Source organism: Mytilus edulis, chromosome 1 (assembly GCF_963676685.1).
Source record: "Mytilus edulis chromosome 1, xbMytEdul2.2, whole genome shotgun sequence".
Classification (NCBI taxonomy): Eukaryota; Metazoa; Mollusca; class Bivalvia; order Mytilida; family Mytilidae; genus Mytilus; species Mytilus edulis.
The window spans coordinates 14,427,162-14,448,833 of NC_092344.1; the positions used below are offsets into that span (position 1 = coordinate 14,427,162).

General features: G+C 33.3%; 2 protein-coding genes across 2 annotated transcripts in view; both read right to left on the reverse strand.

Annotated features, from left to right (window-relative positions):
* Nucleotides 1-591: 591 nt before the first annotated feature.
* Nucleotides 592-12,565, reverse strand: LOC139524731 (universal stress protein Slr1101-like). The gene is made up of 4 exons (XM_071319780.1): nt 12,249-12,565; nt 6,947-7,027; nt 1,887-1,978; nt 592-979 (listed from the first exon to the last, which is right to left on the reverse strand). The coding sequence occupies exons 1-4, from the start codon at nt 12,316-12,318 to the stop codon at nt 788-790; spliced, it is 435 nt and encodes a 144-aa protein (XP_071175881.1). The 5' UTR covers nt 12,319-12,565; the 3' UTR covers nt 592-787.
* Nucleotides 12,566-13,857: 1,292 nt separating this feature from the next.
* LOC139524738 (universal stress protein Slr1101-like) overlaps nt 13,858-21,672 on the reverse strand; it is a 33,786-nt gene continuing 25,971 nt past the window's right edge. The window contains exons 2-4 of the mRNA XM_071319793.1: nt 16,351-16,431; nt 15,653-15,744; nt 13,858-14,173 (exon numbers count right to left, since the gene is read on the reverse strand). Of these exons, the coding sequence (XP_071175894.1) occupies nt 13,982-14,173; nt 15,653-15,744; nt 16,351-16,431 (365 nt within the window). The 3' untranslated portion in view covers nt 13,858-13,981. The remainder of the gene's footprint in view (nt 14,174-15,652; nt 15,745-16,350; nt 16,432-21,672) is intronic.

Genomic DNA, 21,672 nt, shown 5'->3' on the forward strand with positions numbered 1-21,672 from the left:
GTTCTTTAAGCTTATTTATTTGGCCATTATGTTGTCTTATTTTACCTATCAAAGCTACGGCATTCGATTGGCCCTTGTTTCGACAGGCACTGGTCCCATTTACCTTTATATATGCATATCTGTATGGGGATCAGAGACAAGTGCTGGTGTGTGGTCCCAATTATTTATGGAACCGTGAGCTGTAATAACATCGTGCTCTTTATAACATCTTACAGGAGCAAGTCAATATGATAGATAGATTACAGGTGGGCGTACATGCTACTTTGTTTGTTTGAATATTTTGGCGAGGAGGGAGGGGTTGTTGTTTTTTGGATAAACAATACAGAATTATTCATCGAAAAAGATCATAGCGGTCAGGTGTTTGAAATCCTGAGAGCATGGGTCAACTATTTCCCTTCCTCAAGAACAACATTCTGTATCTATATCTCACTGTAGTTTCAATCACTATTTCGAGAAACAAATGATCGAATGTCAATGACAATAAACGGAATACAATAAAACAAGCCCCATATCCGTTACCATTGTTCATATAACTAAAATAGGTCAGTCATTAATCTTATTTTGTTGGCTCTTATTATTTTTATTTCAATATTTCCGATTTTTTTCTTTATATCTTTCTTTTGGTACATCAAAACCATAAAGGGATAATATAAGGTAGTAATACAAATGAAGCAAAAATAAATTCACAAATATATGTACTATGTAAATATCTTGTTTTTATAGTTTTGGTTATAGATCTATAGATATAATCACATATACTAATCTTCCAAAGAATGATATGACACTTTTAATTGTGGCAAATTAAAACTGGAACGTGTGAGTGGTGTAGTACATAGTCACTAACACTCCCCATGATTGTCCGCCTAATAGCACCAAGTCCTCGTGTTCCCATAATTATAATAGCAGCATGAGTTTTAGCTGCAAAAGCACAAATTTGTTCTCCTGGATCTCCGAATCCAATTTGTACATCTCCTTGCAACTGAAAAAAATAAAATTTCAAACTAAATATTGCATTTGTTTCAGTTTTTGGTTTTTGAAGTTTTGAAAATAAACAACTTCACTAACAGTGTTTTGTCAAATTTCTCGTTTTTTATACATCATTTTTTATACGAATTAAGTATTTACATTGGCATAGTTTTTTGGTCTTAAGTCGTATCTATTGGTATTAAATGCAATATAGCAACGAAATATGGTAAACAAAATACATGTACGTGTTTGATCACCTATTGCGGGCCCATCTCTTGAAGACACAAGCATTATCATAGACCAAATAGTTGTGTAAAGAATTCTGATTTTGATTGTATCTGGACATGATCGAAGGGTTTTGTATTGTAAGCATGCAATGATAAGAGAATGACTTTTAAATATTCTGGGGCTGGGGGTTAGAAGGATTTTTTCCGATTGATTAAATATTTTCATCGGTTGCTTAACGCATGCTTAATTTTTTTCACGGTTTTGTTGCGTAAAAATTTATTTTCACTTTTGTACAAATTTTATATTCCGGCCCAAGTTATTCATTCCCCCCCCCCCCAAAAAAAAAAAAAAACTACACAGTCGTCCCTCTGCGAAAATTTAAGGTAAATTTATTGATTTGGATTGGTCTTTTACTCAAACACTTACAGTGAGTGATTGAGTCACCGAGACGACAAAGTTAACACATACAAAAAATCCATTCACCCACAAACTTAAACCAGTCATGTGAGCATGTCGGCCGAATTAAATTTTACACATTACTAACCGCCTTTAAGAACAGTTTCACTCTAAAATTTAGTTAGAGTGATACTGTTCTTAACATCTTATCACAACATATATTTAAATAATTTGTTTGAGCAATACCGTCTACACGGTTTTAACAATTATTTATCAAATATCATCGAAGTACGTACTCCTAGTTCAGCCATTTTAGCAACGTATCTCGCCTTCATTTCATCTGCCCCGGCCTTCATCTTCTGCATAAGATCTTGCATGATACCTGGACCTAAAACAACAATATTAAATCAACGAATTTCAAAGGACTCAACGATATTTATAAATCATAATCATACAGAAAATCACATTTCATTTTCACTGAAGCATTCATTCTCTAAGAAATTGATAAAAGATTTAAAGGGACATTGGCTGTCAAATTCATGTTCATCTATTTGACTCAATTTCTCATATTTGATTTATAACATACTCAAATATATATCCAAATATTTAAAATTCTCAACTAAACAATTTACAAGGCATAGACTCGATAATATGTAATCAGTTTTTCGTGTCTATTTTTGTCTAGGAGCCATCTAATTGAATATAATTGACCTCTGAAGACTGCCATCGGTCATATAAACGATATAAACATAAATTTAGATGAAAATAAACAGCGAACTCGTGCTATTGGATTTTCAAGGTCTGTTTCATTTCATATTATAGGTAAACAATGTATGATTTGTTTCACTTTCGATGTTGACATTCTTTTCGTTTTAACAACTTTTAAAACACGCATATCTTTCGTTATATATCTCTAGCTAAGGGGTTAAATTGAAGTTCACATCAATATTGATTCTATGAGGTCGAATTATTCACTTACAAGTGTTTCTTAGCTTATTTTGACAAAATGTAACCATACTGACCGCTAAAAGCGAATTATTATTTCACTATTTCACTTTCATTAATAATTGAACAAAGTAGATGGAGAGTGTGTCCATGGGACACAGATGATGCCCCCGCTTGCATATGTTATAAAGGGACATAACTCAAGAACTGTAAAAGTGACGCTATCCAAAGTACTTGATCTGAGTTTTTATGGTAATTAGCATTTTGTATACATTGGAAACATATAGCTACGGCAAACTCAAGTTAGAAAACTGAAACGAAAAACCTAGCAAGTTTTCCATTTGTAAAGGAGCATAACTCTAGAACGGCAGATGTGACGCCATAAAAGTCCAAACTTGGTCTTTATTTTGTGGTAATAAGCTTTGTGTATAAGTTTCATAACATTTGGTTGAGGCAAACTAAAGTTGGAGAAAGGAAACAAAAAAATATATTGTTTTCCATTTGTAACTGAGCATAACTATAGAACGGCAAAAGTGACACCACCAAAATTCAAACTTGATCTGTGCTTTGTGGTAATCAGCATTGTGTACATAAGTTTCATAACATTTGGTTGAGGCAAACTAAAGTTAGAGAGACGGAAACACAAAAAAAAATAGCAATTTTTCAATTTGTAAAGGGGCACAATTCTAGAGCGGTAAAATGTTACGCCACAGAAATCTTAACTTGATCTGTGTTTTGTGCATTGTGCATAAGTTTCATAACATTTGGTTGAGAAAAACAAAAGTAAGAGAACGGAAACAAAAACAAAAAATTTGTAAAGGCTCTAGAACGGCAAAAGTGACGCCACTAAAATTCAAACTGATCTGTGTTTTGTGGATACATTTCCTTACATTTGGTTGAGGCAAACTAAAGTTAGAGAACGGAAACGAATTTTGGGAAGTACGGACGTACGTCCAGACGGACAAGGGGAAAGTTTAATGCCCCCTCCACTACGGCGTGGGCATAAACAATCATATATTTTATTTTTTTACATATCTCGGAGCTAGTGCCCCTTAAGGAGAGAATATGCAAAAAAAAACCTAAAATTAATCAAGAAATCGTAAGTGAGTTTTCAAATGGTTTCAGTCATATTGTCATTTTGTAAATCTAGCATATGATAATTGTGTTGTAATTAGAAAGAAGGTCGATTTTGACATCTTAAATTCATGTCAGATATTTATTCCCTATCAATTGTGGTTTTCAAGAATATGACAGTTAATTAATTTTACCCCTCAGTCAGTTATTAACCATGGCGGTCAGATTTCTTAACGCAGAAGAGTTAAGACCAAAACACTCTGAACTAAAACACAAACATGTATATATTAGATATCATAAGCATCATACAGCCCAAATTTACACGTTTAGTCTAAATGGTTTCAGAGTAGAATATATATATATATATATACAACTCGTCTAAACATCAACCCAACAATGTTAGATCTGTAAATTTGCTTTCGCAAATTTTTGGTTCTTCCCTCGCCGGGATTCGAACCCATGCTACTGTGATATCGTGACACCAAATCGCCTGCACTGATCTGTAACAATAACATCTTCATGCCTTATATATCATGTACTGTAGTACGCCGCTAGATTAAAACTGACGTGGAAAGGTAACACATGCCCACCGAAAGCTCTTTTTTTGAGAGCCCAGGTGGTCGTGTGGTCTAGCGGGACGGCTGCAGTGCAGGCGATTTGGTGTCACGATATCACAGTAGCATGGGTTCGAATCCCGGCGAGGGAAGAACCAAAAATTTGCGAAAGCAAATTTACAGATCTAACATTGTTGGGTTGATGTTTAGACGAGTTGTATATACATTATGTACACAGCCATGTATCACCATCATTGATGGCGATCCGATGGATACATCTGTTGTAGAGTTGTCACTGACTCAGACGTACTTATATATATGTTACAGTAAATAGATGAAATTAGGAATTACATGTAATTACTAAACGTTTCAGTAAATACCTGTAATAACTAGCCAATTTAGTAATTACATGTATTTACTAGTTGTTTCAGTGATTACTGGTAATCACTGATTTTTTTTGTCATTTTTACAGCTATTTACTAACTTGATGTTTTTGTTTTAAAATTAAAAACATAATTCAAAATACCAAATAAGAAAGTAAAGAGATAGGGATTTTAAGGGAGCTTACTTAAGGATGTAGGAATATAAGGCACATCAAAAGTGCATACTCTTTAATGTTTGTGAATTGAAACTGGAAAATAGTTGTTTTATCGGATTTGAAACTCTGTAAATATATGCATGCAGGACAATGATATCTATCTAAAATTGATTTTAATAATTTGGTTAAACTAAAATCTCCATCATGCACTGTGGTTTAAAACTTTAAAATAACTTTCGCCAAATATCCTGGTTTTATACCAAACATGGACAGAAGCAATTTTTTATGATTATAAGTTAATATCCAAAAGTAAAGTTTGTAAAACGAATCCTTTTTTTCGTATATTACTTATAAATGGACTAGAGTTTTTTTCTCCAGTTAACATTTCATACACTATGCAGTTAAAGTTTTTAAAACATTAGGTTTTATAAACCATCCTGGATTTTTACCCAATTTTGACAGAAGCTTCTTACAAGTTACAGTACTAGTCAAAAGATAGTATCTAGATTAAAATTTTAATAGTTTCCCCTCATTTTTGTTGAGCCTGCGATTAACAGCAAAAGTAGGCTATCTGTTCTGCAAAACCCTTACAACTTTAATAGCTTTTAAATACATCGATAACCCATCTCCAGCAAGAGGTTGAATTGGAGGTCACACGAATACGTATTCAATGAGGTCCAAATATTCCCTCGTAAGTGCACAACTGATCAACCTTGTTTCTCAGCTATTTTAACAAAATATAACCAGATTGGCTGCTAACAGTGAATTATAATGTCACTATATCATTTTTATTAATGATTTAACAACAACAAAAATATAAAAAAAAATTATATCTCGAAGCTAATGCACATAACAGTTCGTTCCAGTTTTTTACCCGCTACATAACGTTATCTTATCTGTATAAGGTAGTAAGTCTAAATATTCTTAAAATTCAAAGTTTTCTTTAAAAAATTAAAACATTATACTTTAGGAGAATTTTTAATTTCTGATTTCCATGTCTGCTGAAATTTGTCAAAATTATCTGTTTAATGCTCAACTTGAACCGTTTTGCATTAAAACTAAAGTTACTCGGATTTAACCAAATATTTGAAAGTCCACATTTATTCAAGATATTTTTTTATAGAAATCAACCATTAAAAATTTACTGTACTGTACTAACTGATCTTTTAGTTAGTATTACCATAACTTTTGATCACCTGACCATAATACAACCTTGTTTTAGCAGTCAGTAAATAGGTGTAAAAATTCATTTTAAAATTAGTAATTACTGGTAATAACTGGGCCGTTTCAGGAATTACTTGTATTAACTAAGTGCATCGGGGATTACCTGTAATTCCTAAATTTTAGTAATTACATGTAATTCCTAATTTCACCTATTTACTGTAACATATATATATACAACTCGTCTAAACATCAACCCAACAATGTTAGATCTGTAAATTTGCGAAAGTTCTTCCCTCGCCGGGATTCGAACCCATGCTACTATCGTGACACCAAATCGTCTGCACTGCAGCCGTCCCGCTAGACCACACGACCACCTGGGCTCTCAAAAAAAGAGCTTTCTCTGGCCGTGTGTTACCTTTCCACATCAGTTTTAATCTAGCGGCGTACTGCAGTACATGATATATAAGGCATGAAGATGTTATTGTTACAGATCAGCTAAATTATCTATAGTAAAGGATCCTACAAATTAATGTAAGATACAGTCACAGAAAATAATTATATTTATAAGTACGTCTGAGTCAGTGAAAACCCTACAACAGATGTATCCATCGGATCGCCATCAATGATGGTGATACATGGCTGTGTACATAATGTATATACAACTCGTCTAAACATCAACCCAACACACGGCCAGCGAAAGCTCTTTTTTTGAGAGCCCAGGTGGTCGTGTGGTCTAGCGGGACGGCTGCAGTGCAGGCGATTTGGTGTCACGATATCACAGTAGCATGGGTTCGAATCCCGGCGAGGGAAGAACCAAAAATTTGCGAAAGCAAATTTACAGATCTAACATTGTTGGGTTGATGTTTAGACGAGTTGTATATACATTATGTACACAGCCATGTATCACCATCATTGATGGCGATCCGATGGATACATCTGTTGTAGGGTTGTCACTGACTCAGACGTACTTATATATATATATATATATATATATAATGCGACGACAGACGCCAAGTGATCTAAGTAACTCATTACAAATTCAGGCGAGAAATATATAAAAAGACAACATCTATACACTTACTGGCGTCCTTCATTGAGTACAATTGTGGAATGTGTAGTAGTGTCAGTTTATCACCAGGTGCTTTAATTTGCTTTGCATAAACTGAAATATACAGAAACTATAAATTTTAAATACATATCTATAAATTCAAATATTTTATTGGATAAAACACATATGATAAAAGTGACATTGCGTAATCCAAGTGTCACAACATATAGAATAGAATAGAATAAGCAGCATGACAAATGATGTAAATAAAACATAATGCATAACAAATATGCTAAATATATGTCTATTTTTTTGTACAGTACTTCCGCAACTTATAGTACTAGACCAACTGACACTAAGCGCCGGTTATTGTGAACTTCAAAGCATTTTTCGCCTGTCCCAAGTCAGGAGGCTCTGGCCTTTGTTAGTCTTGTGTGTGTGTTTTTTTTATTTTTTTTTTAATTTTAGTTCATTTATATGTTTCGGAGTTTATTATGACGTTCATTTTCAAACTATTACAGTTTTTAATTAAGGGGCCAGCTGAGGCTCAACCATTGGTGTCGGCTATTAAAACGCATTTTGGTACAGGATTGTGTAAAGAGGGGGGGCAAGGGGGGTCCCAATAACAGCAAAACAGCAAATTGATTTGGCTCATAACAGATAACAAGGAATTAAAATGGACAAAAACAGATAACAGTAAATGAAATATTAAAATAATTCGGTCTTTGACAAATCAGTATTTCTTATTACGGATATAATCCTTTGTAATGCATTCCATTTTCTATGATTATGTTTTTAGTATTAATTTATGTATCTAGAATGTGTTTTACTCAATATATTATAATATTTTTTATACGCTCGTTTATGCCCGCGTCACACTGTCCCGATTTTTACGCCGAAGGGAACACGATTATGGAAATTATCAAAATCGGGACTGATCGTATCCAGATCGGACTATTCGTAGTGCCATCTTTAACCATCGTAGAACCATCGGCCACTTTTTCTAGTCTTCGGGGACAACTTCGGGAAGGGTTCTAAATTTTTTAACATGTTAAAAAATCCCCGAAGGTGCGTCCGATGTTGAGGGTTCGTATTGAGTTCGTATCACCATCCTCACCATCGTAATGTCACCGGGAATGCATCTTTGAACATCGTATTGCATTTATGTTTCCATCGTTTCCATCGGGCAGTTTTGACATTACGATGTCTACACGATGAATCACGAAGCTACCCGAAGGTCTTACGATGGCAACACGACTTCGTGAAGACCTCGTAATCCCGTCGTGATGCCATCGAATAAAAGTACGAAGGTGACAAGATGGAACTACGACGGCAATTAATCCAGCTAAATGTAAGTTAATTTTCGCGCTTAAATACATTTAAAGTGCCATGCGCGATATGCACTGGTCAGTCTAATACGACATTTAAGAAAGACGTTCACAAAACATGGAGGTCATATCATATGATTCTATGAGAACAAGAAAGGCGACAGCGTTGTTAATATTAATTCAAATGGAACAAGAAGAGCAGGTATTACAGGCTCAGGATTTACTTTTACAAATAAAATATTTTTTTTGTCAATTTTTCATATCAAATAACATAATGAAAATCATAAACGCGCCTCGTATACCAACACTGTAAGTACACGTATATAGGGAAACCAACTTTTTCTTCATTATTCTGATTTTTTATGTATCGTCTGAGTTGTCACACGAATGTTTACTCCATAAACATTTTGTTATGCCGCATTTGTTGCTTTCCCCACATCCTTCCTTTAGTCTATATTATTATGATATTCTCCTGGAAAGAGCTCTTTTTGAATAAAAGGGATCAACGAACCCATTACCGTACCTTTAAGATAGATCAGTAAACATGGGCATAATTATGGGTGATTATTCAGACTAGTGTAAACATTTAACAGTTCAAACAAGGCAATGCCGAGCGTGGCATCCCCTCGTATGTAACATATTGGGGACAAATATGGACACTATATTTGTATATGACACATGCAGAAAATGGTGAATACGCATATTTGATACATAAACTATTTTTTTAGAAATCAACCAAATTAGTCAGTAACTGGAAATACCCACGGTCTTCCGTCTTATGATTAAACCAAAAATTAAATGTACAATATAATGTATATTCAATATTGATCAAACAATTTAAAACGCGTGATGCCTTCGGCATATAATTTAAATGCATCGTAAGCTGTACACGACGTCTTTTAGACATCGTATGGCCATCGCGCCATCATCGTAAACCATCGTGTAGCCTTCGTGATCCATCTTGTAGGCTTCGGCTGAGATATGAAGCTTATATACCGTCTTCGGTTAACCTTCGTATGTCCATCTTTTGCTATCGTATATACTTTCGGCACCCTCGTATAGACTTCGTTATTCATCGTACTTGCTTCGGTCACTTTTGGGTATTTTAACGAGATCGGGACCAACTTCGTACGAACTTACAATTTTCGCATTCGGGTGTCCATCGTATATAAAAATCGGGACAGTGTGACGCGGGCATTACGGAACGTATTATGGTATACTGTTGTCCGTCTGTTGTCAACATGTCGAACATTACCTCAAAAACTCTTTAACCAATTTGCATTAAACTTTGGATACTTGTTTATATCTATTGACGTGAGCTCCCTTTTTTTTTTTTTTTTTTTATAAATTTTAGATTTTAAGTTTCTGGGTTATGGGTTTTTATTCAATAAAATTGGTGGTTTTTTTTCTCAGTTTCCTGATAATATCTCAAAAATGCTTTCACAAAGCAAGGAATTTTGGTGAATTGTTTATATCTATATGAGGTCACTTTCAATTTTTATAAATTTTAGATTTTACGTTTCCGAGTTAACGGGTTTTATTAATTAAAAAGGGGTGATTTTCCAGTTTTCAGACATTAACACAAAAATGTTTTCAGCAGTTCTCATGAAACGTTGCTGAAATGTTTATATCTATTGTTGTAAACTCCCTTTCGATTTTTATTAATTTTAGATTTTATGTTATTGAGTTAAGGGATTTTATTCATTAGAAAAAGGTGGTATTTTCTAGCTTTCAAAAATAACTCAAAAATGCTTTCAGCAGTTCTCATGAAACGTTGGTGTATTGTTTATATATATTGACTGAAGCTTCCTTTGTTGCTAATAAAAGAAATGACCTAAAAGAGTTTGAATATTCTGACTTTTTCTAAATGACCATTTAATGAGGTGTGTAAATTTTTCTTAATAAGACTATTAGGCAAAGTGGTATATAGGGTAGAAAATCAAAAACACCAATTATAAGCATGTAATTTATCAAGTACTTCGAACAAATTTTGACATTCCAAAAGCAATTTATTCCACTATTTTCAAAGGCCTTATTTGAACATTTTTTTTATCAGGTTTTTTATTGTACCAAGTGTACTAGTAAGTAGAATACATAGTTCAGTAGGGAAACAATGTCTTGAAACGAAATAAATCTTTGTTTGTAATGAGTTATGTGCATGCGCAGCTTCCGACCCAAGTACATGGTTGGAGTTTCATTGTACAATGCATTTGGTTCTGCTTTGATAAGAATCACAGAGCTGAGTCTATGTAGCATATTATATAAAAGGTTAAGTGGTTGTTAGGACCTAGTCCTTAATTGAGATCCTTGTCAGATATTCCTGGCCATATGTTTTCCTTTTTGTCATATTAAGAATTGTTTTAATTTAATATGTTCGTAGGGGAAACAAGGAACATTATTCTCATACAAAAAATTAAGATAATTCTAAATACACATTCATACAAAAAATGGAATTTATTACAAAGGATAATCATAAGATATACTTGAATTGTCCTGGACCTTTACTTCTGTGATGGGTATATGTTAATGGAATCATTCTCTGAATACGGGACAAACATATCAGTAGTGGTAGACCCCAATGATCCAATGTCCAATGATCTTCAATTTATACCGAATATTGACTGTCAAAAAAAAATGCTAACATTCCAATTTTCAATAACAGTTAACAGCAAATACATTATCACAATAACAGATAACAAACAAACTAAAAGCCCAATAACAGCTAACAAAGAGTGAGACAATAACAGCTAAAAAAGAATTAAATTGCCCCATAACAGCATAACAGTTAAACCCCTTGCCCCCCTCAAGTGTAAATCGGTGCATTACGTTTGCGCGCATTACCATTACGTGTAAATGTTCGCCAACGTCGCCAACATTTACGAACTCATGATCTGCTCTTGCGACGGGTTGTTGTCCCTTTGACATATTTCCCATTTTTATTCTCAGTTTTATTCAAAAGCTTGTCTCAAACATACATTTTTGTTTGGCATTGGCCAACAATTATTTGGATTAAATGATTTTGTATCATCTTCAAATTTTGGAAAATATTAAACTTCTATGGAAGGTTTTATAACATCAATATGCATATCATTTTATCCAGTCGAGATCGATCAGCAGCATCATCGTTTCACTGTGTTGTTCTAAATGAAAATACTTGTATTGCCATATAAAATAAAATTGTTTTAATCTGAACTTTAAATTTAAAAATAGTGTGTTGCAATTCCTTGACCTTTTTATCTTTTCAATAAAATCTTTCAGGTATGTCGAATAGTTGCCTTGAACTTAACTTGTAACTGCGTTTAAAAATAAAAATATGCATTAATTCAGAACTGGTTTTGGGCAGCCTCTGCCTATATCATTTACAAATTTTGTTTATATGTAAACATTTAGCTATTTATACATGTTATACAGCATGGAATTCATAGTCACTAACTCGTTACATATTATGTGCATACTAATGAATGTACTTTCAAACGTCAATTATAGTGTAAAGGATGACCTGAGGAGTGATTGATTGTTCCTTGCTCAATGTCCAGTTATTTCATGCAATTTCGAGACGAGAAACTAGCTTTAATACATTATTAAAACAATAGGTAGGTTCTGAAAAGTGGGACATGAAATAAATGACGTTTATTTGAAACTGCATTAGAATACAAAGACAGGTGACATCGGGAGAATGAACATTATTACTTCTTTTCATTTTCAGCTGAAATAATTGTACATAGACACAGGCATTACACAAAAAAGCGTTGTATGAGGATAGTCCAGTCGTATATATATAGATATATATATATATATTATATATGTAAAAGCGTATGTGCACACTATTAATCTTATATTGTATGTGTACGGAAGTGAAAATGACCACAAGAAATACTAACTTGTGTGACCTAGTGTAGTCTTAATATCCCTTTCTATGCAGCATTATACCACTTGGGTTTTTAAAAGAATTAGAATACAATAAATATAGATTATTCATGGTTTACATTTAAGCACAAAATACTCACATTCAAGTGCATAATCCGCATATTTACTTCCATCTACAGAAATCAATACTAGTTTTCCAGTTCCCGCCATGTTATTAACCTCCTTGTTGTCTAGATGTGTTTATGTGAAATTCACAAACCTCCGTCTACTGAAAGCTTATACCTGAGTTTCTACGGGTCACTGACATTATAATACTTAAAAGCCAACAAAAATATGCCTTTCACAGTGGTTAAGTAATATTAAATGTTTTTAGAATAATTTCATAAAAATACATCTGTAAAAACATATTTTTGTGTAGGTGATTATATGTAAAAGGAACATGTGTATTCATAAAAAATGAAAAGTTAAACGTATTTGACAGGTTGTCGTTTCGATGCAACCGTGACTAAACAGTGACCATTTAATACCGGTAGTATAAATAAACAATAAATCAAAGATTAGAGACTCTGGTATGTAATGTTCTGTCGTGTGACTGTTTTAATATTTAAGTTTGAGTTCCCTAAACTTAAGTTCACTATTTTGTGTTTTGTGTACTGTGGTTCTTTTTGTCCTTTTATAAAGTGTTCTTTTTTGTCATGGCTTTGTCGTTATATTTTCGACTTATGAGTTTGAATGTCCCTTTTATTAATTTTGCCTTTCTTTTAAGCATAATGTGATACAAAATGAAAACGATACAGATATGTAATGTCCAGTGGCAATTTGGTTTTATCCCTAAATGCCACTTATAGCAGTTATCAACAATATTCTTTAGCCTTCACTTTGAGCAAGCCACAACATCAAGTTCTCTATTCGCCACAACATTAGTTCTCTTTTCTCCACACTCAGTACAAATGCATTCTCTTTAAATAAATAAAAGCTAACCTTTAATGTTTAATGTGGCTATGAAAAACATTTAAAACGTTTCTAGGTGAGACATTTGATCTTCCAGATATTACTTTTCAGGTCCAGTACAAAAAAATGTGTGAAAGTTTTACTGCAATTCCGGCAAAAAATATTTAGATAAAACCCTTTTAATATTTACACATTCCTTTGATTTTTTAACCCAAGGGTAGTAACTCCGTATTAAAAAGTCGGACAATCTAACCGAAACGCATACTTGATCTACAAAAAAAATCTAAAATCACAAAAATACTAAACGCCGAGGAAAATTCAAAACGAAAAGTCCCTGATCAAATGGCAAACTCAAAAGCTGAAACACATCTAACGAATGGATAACAACTTTCATATTTCTGACTTGGTACATGTATTTTCTTATTTAACACTTATCAGCTCCAGAACTTAAGATATTACAAACTGTAAGTATGGACAAGTACAATAACTATAAATTTTCATAAGTTTTAGGGACTAAAAATCGATCAATCGATACAAAACAAACACAAACTTACACAGTACTGTAACTATAACTAAAACACTATCGCACAAAAAATCAGCACCAGATCTGCAGATATAGCAATTAAAGTCCGACAACTGTTTGAATTTAGTAGACAGTGCAGTATGCATAGAAGGACAAGGGCACCACTATAAGTAAGTGGTGGTCAAACAAAAAATCATGTATTGTTTGATGTGCATTGGTATTGAAAAATGGCATCTCGAAACTCGAGTAATAAAAATGTAACATGAAAAATCAAATTAAATGAATTCAACCTTTATTAAATGATAACAATTAATTATTTCAAAACAAATGCGTATGTTAAACTTTATATTCATTAAATGTTTATACAGTTTCTTCGGCTTTGGTAGCAGTGACCTACTTTTATGCTTTACATACTAACACTGGTACATGTGAATGATGAATGACATAGTCACTGACACTTCCTAGAATTGTACGGCGGATCTTCCCCAAACCACGTGATCCCGTTATAATCATGCTGGCATTTTCCTCTTTTGCGATGTGTATTAGAAGTTCGCCTGGTTTCCCTTGACCAGTCCTAAATTTCCCATCAATCTGAAGAAGAAATAAACGTCTTATTTAAATTGAAGCAACCAGTTAAAAATTGAGCAAGTTGCACATATATTTAATTACAGTCAAAATGGCTCTTTGTAAGTAGTCACAAGCACTTGTCTCAGATTTTTTCTTCTTTTTTCTATTATTTATACCTTGTTATATTAAGGTATATATATTGAGGTATCTAAAAAAAAAATCTGAGACCAGGGTCTGTGTAGGTAGTCCAAAAATGTAAACAAGTAACAGGGGCGGATGCAGGAATTTTCGAAAGGGGGGGGGGGTGCTAAACCAGGGCAAAGGGGGTGGGGGGTGCAGGGGGTGCAAAACATATGTCCCGATACAAATGCATTGATCGGCAAAAATAAAGGGGGTGCGCACCCCCGGAACCCCCCCCCCCCCCCCCGGATCCGCCACTGAGTAAGGAATGATACTGAAAGGAATACGTGCATGATTACATTTTTTTATTTGGCATATTTTCAAAATGCCAAGAGTATTGTATTAAAGTTCGTCTTTACAATCATGAATGGGCAGAACATCAACAACATAGTATAAATTATAAACAAACGTCAATAAGACCGCATGCAACTCAACGAGACAAATTGATATAAAAAAATTATTAAATATAATTTTGAAACAGATTTAAAAGGTACAATGATGAAACACTAGCTATCAAAGATGCGGTCGTTTAAATTGTGATTATCTTTCTTTCCACATAATTTCACGAGTTGGACGTCAAATTTTGTACGTCTAAAGGGGTAAATTCAGTTCAGTAGATAACGTTTCTAATAAATATTTTTTGGTATATCAAAACTAGAGTTGAAAAAAAAATGCTGAATGAACTATTTTTTTTTACTACAGACTACAGGGTTGAAAAGTAATGGGGGTCAGTATAGGAATTCAGTGCGAATCTACATTGTTTGTAAACAAGGCCATGTGAATGCCCCAAAATGCCGCATGTGTTTTTATTGTTGGAAAAGATGGGGCTACATTTGTACTTTCGTGAATGATATATGAAAGTTTCTAATTTCTTAAGGTAAATCAGGTATAAATTTAATTCCATACATAGATTAGCATTAAAGTCAATGGGGGATTTTTTACTGAATTTACCCCTAAAATATAAAGAAACATGTGTTTTACTCATATCATTAAAACTATTTGAAAAATGGATCTTCAAATCATCGTTTATATTAAGATTGAAAATGAAATTGAAAAATTTCTGTACATAGTTTTATATAAATATTGGTTTGGTTAATTTCAGGTGTGATGGTGTAATTGTAAAAATAAGATTACGGACGCCAAGCAAATGGTGGTTCATATAAGCCTCTGGGAAATACAGAAACTTTTTCGTTTGAATCCATTCACTCTATCTTATCAAGCAATCTTTGAAACATTATGTGCATCATAAATGCCAATTGTTCATATATTCAGTAATGACAAAATGAAGCGAACGGGACGAGACGGATGACTGCTAGTACTTACATTTTTGGCTTTTGCTTTAGCTCTGTATTTATCTTCGAGAGTTTTAACTGTTTTTTCCAGTTCTTCTAACAACTGTTTCACAACACCGGGACCTATTTTAAGAAAACATGTCAGATTAATCTATTTTTCCGAATTGTAATTAAGATGTTTTTCATATTTCAAAGGTTACAGGTTACTGATGACAAAATGGAGGTAGAGTTCGATACAGAGGAGTTTTGCTTATGCTGTCTTTGAAGTTATCATTAACCTACAATGTTTTTTCGTTTCTATGCATTAACTTGATTTCTGCTTAATTTTCAAATGCTTAAATCAGTTATGTCAGTGATTTTCAATTTTGTTAGTCAGGAGTTTATTTTTTGTACTAGGGTCAGAGTTACAGGGATTTTTTACTAACCATGTATAAAACTGTTGTATATTTTTTAAAATTCAATTATCGGAACAAAATTGATTAAAATGCGTCACCGGTGTATCATAAAAGTGCAACTTGGTCTCCAGTTGAGAGTTATCTCATTGTGAATCATACCACTTCTGTTTATTTTCATAAACTTACTATCGAGTATTGACACTGGTATGATGAACACCATAATATGTTGGATATGTTGAATATAAAATGCTTGAACCCGCAATGAAACAGCAAATCTGTTAATTGTGAAGGTGAATCTTTTTACATTACTTTTACTTATACATTTTGTACTTACTTGCCATAGTGAAGTCGTATGTTTCAGGACAATGCACCAAAATAACCTCATCATCTGGCTTTCTGATATTGTCAGCATACCCTTAAAATGACAATCCATATCTGTGAACAGCATAAAGCGAAAAGCTCAAATAAACATTAAGTTTTTTGAGAATATTTGATTTTTTTTTGTTTTGCCAAGTCTGCATTCAAGATTTAAAAAATGTGTACATCGTCAAACATTGACATTCGTGGTTCACCTATACCCACGAGGTCGACGAAAATTGGTATCCCACGAATAATAATGAATCCCTGTTATTTGTGACCATTTATACGGCAGAACTTGTGTAATATTAAGAAAGATCTGGCAATGCAAATACTTGTGTATGAATGTGTTCTTAATTCACCCGAACAGCTGACTTCATTTAACATCTGATTCTCTTGTCTATATCTCTCTGTTATTTTACATGTTTTAACATAAGGCATAAAACAGTGCTGATTGATGTAACATTATATTTAGATTAACATTGAACAAAATACAATTTTTGAAGTAGCTCGCTCCATTTAGTTGTTTTCTGCATTTTTTTTTGTCGATTATAAACTCTTTAGCATCAATATAGATTTGTCCTTATTGAATAAAAACATGTTTGTATTTAAAATGGAATTTGCATGAAGTAAAGATGTTTTCTAATTGTTATTGTTAAAGGAGCACTAGCTACGATATATATAAAAAAAATAAAGTATGATTTTTTTTAGATCAATCATTAATCAAATTGGAATAATCAAATAATAATTTGCTTTTAGCAATCAATTTCCTTTAATTTTGTTGAAATAAGCGATTAAACATAATTTTTGACTGATTCACTTGCAAGTAAAAACGTCATCATCATTCTAACCGGTATTCATGTGAACTTCAAGTTAACCCCTAGCTAGAGATTGACAACGCATGCATTGTACGTGTACTGGTTATTTAAAGAAAAAGAATGTCAACAATGAAAGTGAAACTACGGTAAATCATTTGATTACTAATTCGATGCACATAAAATCATTCGTATATGGTTAAAAACAATGAGAAACATCTATTTTTAATCTATAAAATAAAATCAAACAGACCTATAAAAATCCAATTGCACGTGTTGGTTTAATCTATTCGTATCTTTATTTTTGTTTACATCGCTTATATGGTCATCTGAGGTCAAATCGATAGTTAATTAGATGGCGTCTGGACTAAAATACACACGAAACGAACCTATAAATTATCTACCCCATGCTCTGTAAACTGTTTATTTTAGACTTATGATAGTTTGGATAAATCGCTATATTGATTCTCAAGAAAATCGTTTCAGTTGAGAGAAAAAAACGAAACAACAAAATCCTTTTTAAATCATAAACACGCACACAAATTCGAAAACAATTAACCCAAAACCAACGTTTAATGAGATTTGTTGAAGAAGAAACAATCTAAGAAATCAAAGAAAAGTAACAACATCGTAAACTCCTGTCCTGCCTTTTTAAATTTCCGTCTAGCCCCTTCCCCACTCAAATCAAACGATAGCCCCTACGCTTCCAAACGATAATAACACAAGTACAAGAATGTTGATTATGATATGTGACGCCGCATAGAAAAGTCAAACGTCCCAGTGAACTGTAAAATACTGGCGGCGATAGGCCGAGGGTAGTATAAGTCCAATAATTTCAAATCAAAATGACGGTCAAATATGGTCACAAACATCTTCGCTAGCCAAGGGGTTAGGGGAGTGGATCGTAACCATGGTAACCCTTTGCTAGCGAAGATGGGTCACAAACAAATTCAATGAATCTTCGAGCTTTGAGGCAAATAATCTCAGAAGAGCTACGTTTACAAGAGATTTCCACTCATTGTGTTACAATAATATGTTGTGTTAATCAAAGACCAGTTGCCCATATATAAAGATATCATTTTGTTACAATACAATGTAGTAAAAATGTTCAAAGTCCCATCACACACTCATGAATAATTGTGATTTTGGGCTCTCCCTTGACACCATTTGCGAGTATGGTATTGAGGAAACGATGATAGTCCATCGGAAGGGGACGATAAACGGCTGACCCGTGTTCAGAGAGAGCCATATCTCTTGCAAGTAAAAGACATCCTTGTAGATTTCGAAAAAGAGTGTGGAAAGGGATTGACATATGTTGAAAAACTTGTTTCCCAATCCACTATAAATAAATATGTTTAAATTAAATTAAAATGAATAATTGTCATATCGAAATGAAAAAATAGTATCGTTAACTACATAGGCGAGTGTAATATTTGAAAAAGACGTCTAGTTAAGGACTTTAATGCACCCACCTAACACACGGCTAATTTCTTTTTTAAATGAAAGAATAATGATTTAACTTTGATTTTTGCCCGGTCGTCACAAAATCGTACGGTGCAGTTTTTGTAAAATTGACGTTTATTTCAGAAATTAGTTGAAAATTATAAAATTACGACATGTTTTTCAAGCAAAAGAAATTAGTCGTATCTCTTCTTTTAGACAGAATAATTAAGTGAATTAGATTCTTAAAATAATGAAAAACAATATTTACAACTAAAACTCCGCATGCTTTTGCATTCCTTCTAAATATTTGACATTTTGTACGAAAATGTTCATAATCCTGACCTTTTTGGATCAAAATTATTTTTTTTATTAAATGCTTTTGCACTCTATCCATTTTAGAACACACCAAATCACTCACCAGTTATCGTTTTTTCATTCAAGATCAAGACTTTATCTCAAAATTTCTTAAAATCACAAATTTCTGTAATTTTATGATGTTGGGTAAAATCACTATAGTTTCCGGAATCCTTTATCTATTTCGTTATCGTTTTTTTACTGAATATTTAGTCGATTTCCGTGTACTTAATAGTGCTATTAGAGTACGATAAATCATATTTAAACGGTTCTATTTCTATCTTGAACTTCAGTGTAGCTGAAATAGATATAAAATCGTCCGAAATTAAGATCAAATCAAAGTAAAACATAGTTTTTGAGTTCTGTAGAATTCACCCATTTCTAAAAAAGGAATCGTATCGGAAAATTGTAGAAAATCTTCCGAGTCGTGTCAAATTTTCACAGTCCAGTTCACAATGAAACCCTTCCTATGCTAAAGAGCAAAAACTATCTATTGATTGACACAGATGCATAGTCTGTCATGTATTTACTACATAGAAACTATGTAGTTAAACACTTAAATGAAGATACAGTTGTATTTCCGCAGTGGGAAAACGAAAAGATGAAGTTTACAGAAGACTGAAAAAAATGAAAACATCCCATTTGAAAATACAAAATATCATAAAAGTTGCTATGAATATTTCGTAAGCACAACCTATCATCTTCTGTTTTGTCTGTACAAAGACTTTGTACTACATGTACCAATTCTACCGACCAGTCTCTTCTCATATATATCAACGAGGGCAATAGATCTACAACTCATTCTGATTTGTCTGTTTGTATATTTTGCAAATGTATAAAGCCTATAAGCAAGTTACACAACTTCATAAGGTATCCTCTGAGTAGCAAACTCAAGTTGTATTGAGTGTTAAAATACATATATCTCCTACAATATATCGAAAACAGAAGATGTGGTATGATTGCCAATGAAACAACTATCCACAAAAGACCAAAATGACACAAACATTAACAACTATAGGTCACCGTACGGTCTTCAACAATGAGCAAAGCCCATACCGCATAGTCAGCTATAAAAGGCCCCGATAAGACAATGTAAAACAATTCAAACGAGAAAACTAACGGCCTTATTTATGTTAAAAAAAAAAAGAACGATCGAAAAACAAATATGTAACACATAAACACGACAACCACTGAATTACAGGCTCCTGACTTGGGACAGGCACATACATAAATAATGTGGCGGGGTTAAACATGTTAGCGGGATCCCAACCCTCCCCCTAACCTGGGAATGTGGTTTAACAGTACAACATAAGAACGAACTATAAAAATCAGTTGAAAAAGGCTTAACTCATCAGATGGACAAAAATACAAATGGAATTAATGATCTGATTTACAAAATAACTCATGATAATTTTACTATTAAATCTTTATACCATCGAGCTTGCATCGCTAAATATTTGCTACAAAATTTGGAGTCAGAAAGTAAAGAGCTATTTTATTCTGAACATAAAACAGCTTTTACTAACATTTCGACGATTAAAGATGACGTGCCTGCACACAAGGAAGTATTCTGGTTAACAACTTTAATTACTTGCTCAGTTAACCGGGCTTAATTTATGCCCGAGGATTGCCGCCGAGAAAACTAACATAACATATTATCAGCTTCAACAAATACTAAAAATACATGTATATGGTCATTTTATAGTTACAATGTACATGTATACAGCCTCGACAAGACCAAGGTACATCCAATATTGTATACAGCAGCTCTATAATTTTGTCTTATTCTTTTTAACTGTTTTTCATTTAGATTTATCATTACAAATGCACCGTATTTATGGACACACCTTTGATAACTATTAACAAGTTTGACTGATCAACAGATTAGAAAAATTAAAAATGGGGCATACATTCTACATGGCATTATTTTTTTTCTGGAGGTCAAAATTTTATCCAAGACAATGTCGACCTAACTACAGAAACAATAAAAGTTCTCCATATGACTTTGGTTGGTTAAAAGGCAACAATGGTCCAGTATGGTGTTATCCAACTTTCTACAAGATTTGATCTGTTCACGCAGGGGGAGGGTTGAGATTGCAAAAACATGTTTAACCCCGCCGCAATTTTGCGCCTGTCCCAAGTCAGGAGCCTCTGGCCTTTCTTATTTTTGTATGATTTTTTGTTTTAATTTCTTGAGTATATTTCGAAGCTTAGTATGACGTCCACTATCATTTCAAACTAGTACATTTTTGTTTAGGGGCCAGCTGAAGAACGCCTCCGGGTTTGGGAGTTTCTTGCTGCATTGATGACCCATTGGTGGTCTTCGGCCGTTGTCTGCTTTTTGATCGGGTTGGTGTCTCTTTGACAAATCCCTCATGTCCATTTCCAATTTTTAATTCAATCTGTATATAGTAGATCTTGTGTCTTCTTTGAGCAAAACCTTTGCTGTACTGGTATATGCCCATACCAAGGGAGTTGTCTTTGTATGGATCTTTTGACCGATATGAATGATTAGATTACAAGTTAAAATGAAGCTATAATATTCCGATATCGCAATATTCCGACACCTAAATGGTACTACATCCCATTGGTCCGACGTTTCGATCATTTAGGTTATACGCTAACGGGATTTTAACATAAGAAAGCCAAACAAAAGGTTCAATATTAGGATAACCTTGTCCTCCGTT